Raw genomic sequence first — 7,673 nt, 5'->3', positions numbered from 1 at the left:
ATGCAAGGAATCTTTAACACGATATTGTCCACAGAGAGAAATTCCAAAGGATTTACAAGTTCTTCAAACACTTCAGCAAATTGGAGAGTTTTTAGCAGCTATATTCTAAAAATCTTCTTTCGTGTTTTAGACTAATAGAACTAATTTTTCAATTTGGGTTGGGAAGTGCCTAGAGCTTGTTCGATCAGTTCAAACTGTCAAAAAAATGGTGGTGAAGGTTAAGTTGAAAGGAGGGGTAGCTTTTGAAGATTCAGTATTGCATAAAAATATGGCCTGTTTTTTATGGTTGGTTGACATACTGTTCTAGTCCCACTGACACTAGTTTTTTTTTGCATATTTTAATATCAAAAGTTGCTCATTCCTTAAAGGACATGCCATTATCTGCTGAGCAATGGATACTTGGTGAGATTCTGGCTAAACAATTGAAGAGAATCTGGAGATGATGGTCATTTGGGTGTTTAATATCTACATTTTTTTTATCATGCTTTTGACTTCCATTGAAATTATTTCACATTCTGTTAGAACTTCCTCAAGTTTATTGCCTTGTTTGACATGGATTTCTGAAAATGAATATACCTTCCTTAAGATCTTGATGTATTTGTCAATATCAGCTGCTATGCCCTTGGTTGTTGTGATGAAAACAATAGATCAATTTGATGTCTTTTTGTAAAAAATGCAGATACACATGTAAGTTGTTAAGTATGGTATTGTGTTGTGATGCTGAAGACCTTGACATTTGTCATATTTCAGAAACCTGTACAGTTACAGAGATTGTAAAGAACAGTGCTGAGAACTATGAAATGCTGATCATATTTTGAACTTGAATTGATAAACCATGAATTTTTAGAAGAGACTGTTGTTAGTAGCATCGGTTCTTTTAGCTGATTGGCTTATAGAAGCAGTTGTATTATCCTCTGTTTAAGGACAAGCAACTAAAATTACTTTTTCTAATTTTTTTATTACAAGGATAGCATATCTCTCTCATTTTGCAGTGACAAATGTGGGTTTGCTTTTCATTATGATTTCTAAAACGGTTTGATTAATTTTCAGGTGGCATTGCACTTACTATCAGAAAGAGAAAGGAATGACCTAGCTTAGTTAATTAATGCTATGGTGTCCTATTCAATAACATACAAGAACATGAAATCTGATCCTCTACCTAGTACCCAGCTACATGAAGCAGCTTCAAATGGCTTGTCACTTTCCTTTGATCCCCCAATTGCTGACTTTGTCACCTTCAAGGTTTGAGTCGTTGTTTAATCTTCATGGTTTTAATGACATTCATTATCTTGTCCTAATGTCTTTACTTTGGCATTGAATAGGGATTTAGTTTGGGTCATTATGCTCTTGGTGTAGCTGTCAAACAGGTTTTGATGCATGAGGTGAGTAATTAATTTCTTGAAGCTGGGGTTCTTGTTGATCATATTTAATAGTTTCATCTCCTTAAGTCAAAGTAAGTTGGCCTGGGGAAAACAAAGATATCTTGGTCTGTAAGGGGCTTGGTTTGGGCTGTAAGGAAAAAGAGAAAAGCCTTCTATCTTTTCATAAGGAAAATTGTAAGGAGTTCTTTTTGAACAGTTTATGCAATGAGATGAGTGAAAACAAAATATAAATGCTTTATGCTTTTTTTTTTATATGTAATTTTATTCCCAAATAGAAACTTTCTGTAACAAATTCATAATGTTGTACCATTGACACCTTACAATATGGTTAAAATTGTAGGTTTCTAATATATGTTACAACATGCCTTGGTTTGAAAGAAAACCTCAAGAATGATGGGAAGCCAAATGCATTAAACATCAATAAGGGCAGTCTCATTAGCTTTTTTTTTTTTTTTTTTCCTTTTAAGCTCAGCACTTGATGTGTGTGCTTGTTGGATGAGTGTGGGGGAGGATACCATGTTTCAGTTACTTGAGATTGATATCCATGTCAGACACCATACCTGTGTCAATGTCCTTGGTACATAAGATTTTTGAATATTTTGACAGGTTTTCTGATGCAAATTTCAATGTGTGAAATTTTGGCATAAAACCTTACCTAAATGTCAAGGGATGGGATCACTTTGAGTGTTGAACTTCAATGGCCTTGAGCTCTTAAAGCTGTCTAAGTGCATATTCCTTGAGTTTCTTATAAAGATACACATTGAGGCACCGGTTTCTCTTCAATGAAACTGCAAATAGAAGCATATTAGGAGATCCTTTATTTTGTGGTTTGTGTTCCTGCTGTTTTCTTATCTCAAACAAAGGCTCTTGCAAGAGCCTGAATTCTAGAAATTTAAAAACAATAGAACCTACCAAACACTTACGGTTGTAATACAGATCCTTAAACCACCAAGAACTCCTAGGGCTCATAAAACATGGCTGCTCTGCCAAAGACAGTGAGAAATAGATATTTTGCAGACTTAGTGGGGTGGAGCACTGGTTCACTAGTTCGCTAAAGAAAGAGGCCCAAGGAGGTTCAATAATTGGCTATAGCAGTAATGCAACCTACTCTTTTGTTTACAGATTTTTTTTGTTTACTTTCAAGCTTTACTTTAAGGTAAAGATAAAAAAAGTTAACCTTTTGAAATTAGCTTTGGATTTAGGTTATCATGGTTAAGTAGATTCTTTGATGGTAGTTAAGTAAATGTCTCTCTTCTTCTTACTCCACTAGCTGTTGTGGATCTGTCTCTTTTGTCTTTCCTTTCTTCAGCTAGTGCTGTTATGTTCAACTTTGCTTGACCAGCCATCCATTGGCTTCCTTTCTTTCCCTTCATTAGTATTAGCAAAGTATCTTGACTGTTTCAATGAGCTTTATGTAGCCTTCTTAGCTTGTCTGCTTTAGTAGCTTGGACTGCCTTGCTTGCTGGGTTTTATGTGGTATTATTTCATGCTCTGTTTGAAATGCCATAGGCACCCTTGGTAACCATATCAAATATAAACAAATGTTTCTCAAAGTTTTCCTCATTCTACTTTGATATCCTTTGTTATCGTCTATTGGGCATTTATATTATAACATACATGCTTCTAAATTATTGTAATTATGGCAAGGATTTGATGTGGGGATGAGGAAGCTGCTAGATTCAGTTCCATGTAGCAGAAGAAAATAAAAGGAAAAAAGAAAATCTATGTTTCCATGCTGGAATTCACCTCAAATGAAATAATTATAATTGTTTGATGTATCTGTTGTATGCAAACCTGTCATTGGCATGTCTGCTCTCTTTAGCTGCTTGCAAACTGGAATTTCACCTCAAATCAAATTCTGTATTTCAGATAGAAAAGAAAAAAATTTTGCAAGGAAGCATGAGCAAAACTATGCATTCAACTGATGGAAAACGCAGAGAGAACTGGGCAATGACAACGGAGGAAAAGAGCCGAGCTCAATCTGGCAATGTTAGTCATGCAGCTGGATGTGCTGAGAACAACATAGAAACAACAAAGAGTAAGGCTAGTACTTCCATCGTTTCGTCAGCCTCTGGTTCTAGTGGAAGTGCAGAAGCTAGTGTAAAACTAAAATCTTCTAGAGATGTGAAGAAGCCTCCTAGGGGCTCTACTTTCTTTGATAGGTATTATCTTGTTCTTGAGATCATTTTTGTTTTCATACCCGATTGCCACTGTTATTAGTGAGTTGGAATTGAAAGTCAACTTGAATGTTAACTTTACGATCATGTCATCATGATAACTTTTATCAATATTGATTTTTGTTTCCTTAAAAAAAGAGATGTTCCATGCCAGGTTGAATATTAAGCAAGATTTCATGGTAATGTAATTTGTTTCAGATAATCCCTTTTGGTTCCTGATTTTTCTTATTCATTCCAATCCAGGTTCAAAAAGTTGAGCAGCAAAGGTTCTCAAACTACTAACCTCATCCAAGAGCTAGTAACACTGGAGAGAGATTCACGTCCTCTGCTATTTAAGTTTAACGAGGTAAATAATTGTTCATGGTCCTTCGATTTAATCATTACCTTTAAGTAATTAGGTTTTTATTTTTTATTTATTTTTCAAAATTATGTGCATTTAAAATGACCAAAAAAGGGTACTGAGCAAAATATTTCTGAGAATAAATAGTTTTTGCACTGGAAGTGAGTTGTTAGATGCTGGTAGTATCCAAGTGATACTTCCTTAGGTACTGGAGCTAATGCTTGTATGTTGGGTGTTCATGGATAATGTAATGCCTTAAGAGTTCAATATTTGCATCCAACCATTTAAAGACTTGCATTCAAGTTGACATCTTCCCCCTTCCCTCCCCATGAAAAGAAAAAAAGGCAAAAAGGGAAGGAAAAAAAGTGGCGATTAAATATTGTAATATGGTGCATTAGGGACACTCTTGTGTCGTGGATGCGTTTGCTTATTCAGTTCTTGTTACATAGTTGCATCTTGGATGCAATTGTATACACAATTATCATACATAGTTATCTCTAGGGATGGCAATGGGTCAGTTTTTTTGGGCGACTTTTCTTGCCTTGCAGCTTCCTATTATTGAGGGTTTGGATATGGCATAAAGGGGGAAGAGGAATTGAACTCCAGTCTAGGGCAGGTAGGGTATGTGAATGTTCTACCATGGCCTGCCCCGGATACAATGTTATTTTAATATACTGCCTTAGATCTGCTGAGAACTACAAAAATACCTTTTTTTTTTATAAGTAAAAAGTCTACATTAAACCTATGAAAATACCATTATAATATATATATATACACACACACATATACATATACCCATACGCGCACGCACACACACACTATGAAACAACCCTAACCCTCATTTCTTCATTTTCAAAAGCAACCCATTTCACACTTTCTCATTTTCCTAGCAGCCATGATGTTCATTTCCTTTTCCAGCCACTTCCATGTTCAACTCTTTCTAGTTGTTGTCTTCATTCCTTTCAACCACTACTCTTAGTTCTCACAAATTTGGCTTTTTGGTATCTTCCATCTTACGCTTTATTATATATATATTTTTCATTTATTATGTTTTCTAAAGCTGTTAATTAAAAACCATTTTTTTTATTTGATTTTTTTTGTTTTAAGGTTGTATTTCTTTTATATATATCTATATTTGATAGGTAAGGTTGTATTTCTTATATTAGTTTGATTGGAATTTTTTTTTTGGATTACTTTTGTAAAAAAAAAATGATATTCAAGTTTGAGGTGCTTTTATTTGTGGGATCAGAATTTTTTGGTGGTTTTGGTTTACCAGGTTTAGCTTTTTACTTAAAAGTGAGATCTTTTTACATTTTAGATTTTTCTAAATAACCTAGTCATTTCTTTCATATTTTTCTTGATTTTTGATTTATTTTTCTTTCCAAACCAATAGGGTTGCATGTTCTCCCAAATAACTTGTTGCAGAAATTGTTTTCAACCTCAATTTTGCCCTGTCTTAATCACAATTGTAGCCCTGGCACCACCCAAGTTTGTGCTAGGGTTTTATTGTTTTTCGTCAGGGGTGAGGGGGGCATGCCCTGTCTTGAACCCACCCCACAGACCTTCCTAGTTACCTCTAATTTGGGGAATATATGGCAATGGTGAGTAGTCCTAATAGAGTCATTAGTTATTAAATGCATTGACCACCGGTATCATGCTCTTTATCATAGCTTGATAGATAGCTAAATAAAGTTATCTTGTGCACAAATGTACAAGCCCAAAATACAACTAATTTATTCTAATATGGGTTTCAACTTAACAATTATCTTTGATGAAGTGCATACGATGAACTAGCCTCTCATTATCGTCTCCTCTGCGGAACGATACTGTCATAAGCCTCTTGGTAGCTAGGAGTATAAAAGGAAATAAGCACATGGGTTGTAATCCATGATCACTGATAATTTTTAATTTTGTTCCCATTTTCATGCAGGGTTTTACAAATGCAGTTAAAAGGCCAGTTCAGACTCGTGAATTTTTGCTATAACTGGGATCAGAATTATTGTAAGCACTAAAATGGTGCCTTTTCTTTTCTTTTGTTTGTCACATATAAGATGTAGATCTGTGCTCTTTTGCTTAAGCCCCAATTCTAAAGACATATAAGTTATCTCATGGGACGCTGCTTGACGACAATCTATGCGTTTGTTTTTTTTTTTTTTTGGGTTTTAAAAGAGAGGACAACAATGATACACCTTTTAATCCCTTTTGAGTAGTTGAATTTTCTGGATCTTTTCATTCTTTACCATACAAGAGTACAACATTTTTCCTTTTTTCTGGTGTGTCAGGAAGACAAGATGCGGCAGGAACACTACGTAAACTGAGTTCTACATTTGGCTTATATTATATTGAATCTGCGTCAGTGTGTGTCTTTACCTTTTTCTGTTTTCACAATACCTGCTGCATATATTCTTCAGCCAGTGTAAATGCCGCTACCATCTGGTGGGTGGGTGGAGGTGAAGCCGATGGTGATTTCGATACCCGCTAAGACCCAAAACTGCCCATTTCGCCAACTTCCTCTCTAGGCCCATGCCAAAGCCTTTTGACTTTCTTAAGGGTTGGGAGATTGTGGCGGTTTTTTTGTTTTGTTTTGTTTTTTTTTAATATACCTGAATTTGTTTTAAATTTGAATAGAGCAAAATGTGTGTTTAGGATAGTTGGTCTCTTAATTAGTGTCTCAAATATTAAGGTTTTTATTTTATTTGGTTGAGTGTTAAATTTTATATATTTTCATCGAGTAAAAGTATATATATATATATAAAATAGTAATTTAACACATTTCCAAATATTTCAAAATATCAAAATTTATTTGTGACACTAAGAACTCGGGGACCAAGAGCACCACGGTCATTTCATGTGTCAAACTTGGGAATCCAAAGCATGAATGATTTTAACTAACAAATCCAACATGTAGTTAGTTGATAATTAGAGCATAATTTAAAGGTTCTAAATTTTTAATAAAAACTAATTAAAAGTTATCTCAAGGATAATTTCAATGATTATACCACACTTTTTTAAAAAAGTTTTAGAAATAATAACCGAGGTTAGTCTTTAAGTAAGATTTAGAAATTATAACTAAAGTTAGTTTTAAGTCGTCGATCCTAAATAATCAATTTTAAAATTGTTTCTAATAGAAACATACTTCATATTCTAATCCCTCTCATCAATATTGCTTATACTTGAAAAGTGGAATATTAAAGAATGGTGAGATGGACGGTTCAATAAAGTAAAATCGTTTAAAAATGAGGGTTAAATATAGTATAAAGAAATATTACATTTTTATAAAAATGAATTAGTAATTGAACTTATTTAATTTAATAATTAAGTTCATTTTCTTCAAAAAAGAAAAAAAGAAAAAAAATAGATACTTTCAACTTAAAGATAAAATAACATAATACACATTGCATAATTAATTTATATTTAAAAGAATTTCATACACATATTTTATCTTAATTCATTAATAATAGCATTATACTCAAACAGTGGGACTTGCACTCAGTGGCTAGTCTTATTTTGTTCTTTTTACAGATGGATAAAATAAATTTCAATTAATGATATGCTTCCAATCAATGATATACCAAAGACTAATAACATCCTTGCGGGTTAAGTTTACACTACATTACTACCTTGTCAAGGCTAATGATATCACTTATTGAACCGAGGTCACTAATAACCAGAGTTTAAAATCATTATAATAAATTAAAAAGTTGAAATTTACTTGTATAACGATTGAACAAATCATATGATATTCTCAATTTGTTATATAAGTTAAGAAAAAAA

At 33.5% G+C, this 7,673-nt stretch overlaps 1 protein-coding gene across 2 annotated transcripts; it reads left to right on the top strand.

Moving 5' to 3' along the window:
* The first annotated feature begins 928 nt into the window (after positions 1–928).
* On the top strand, positions 929–6,255 carry LOC132252602 (uncharacterized). Of its 2 annotated transcripts, XM_059737549.1 has the most exons (6): positions 929–1,242; positions 1,323–1,382; positions 3,252–3,544; positions 3,803–3,905; positions 5,830–5,900; positions 6,182–6,255. In XM_059737549.1, exons 1-5 carry the CDS (start codon positions 1,111–1,113, stop codon positions 5,881–5,883), a joined length of 642 nt encoding a protein of 213 aa, XP_059593532.1. In that variant the 5' UTR covers positions 929–1,110; the 3' UTR covers positions 5,884–5,900; positions 6,182–6,255. The 2 variants fall into 2 exon arrangements, with proteins under 2 accessions (XP_059593532.1, XP_059593531.1); XM_059737548.1 differs by having other exon boundaries at positions 5,830–6,255.
* Positions 6,256–7,673: the final 1,418 nt, after the last annotated feature.

The sequence above is a fragment of the Vitis vinifera genome, chromosome 6, assembly GCF_030704535.1.
Source record: "Vitis vinifera cultivar Pinot Noir 40024 chromosome 6, ASM3070453v1".
Lineage (NCBI taxonomy): Eukaryota > Viridiplantae > Streptophyta > Magnoliopsida > Vitales > Vitaceae > Vitis > Vitis vinifera.
Note: the sequence above shows the minus strand (reverse complement) of the source record. Positions and strands in the feature narration are given on the sequence as shown.

Excerpts from the sequence above, each read along its gene's own strand:
- LOC132252602 (XM_059737549.1), top strand. The coding sequence starts at position 1,111 with ATGGTGTCCTATTCAATAACATACAAGAACATGAAATCTGATCCTCTA. Across the intron at positions 1,383-3,251 it reads AACAGGTTTTGATGCATGAG|ATAGAAAAGAAAAAAATTTT; the intron begins GTGAGTAATTAA and ends TCTGTATTTCAG. Across the intron at positions 3,545-3,802 it reads GGCTCTACTTTCTTTGATAG|GTTCAAAAAGTTGAGCAGCA; the intron begins GTATTATCTTGT and ends ATTCCAATCCAG.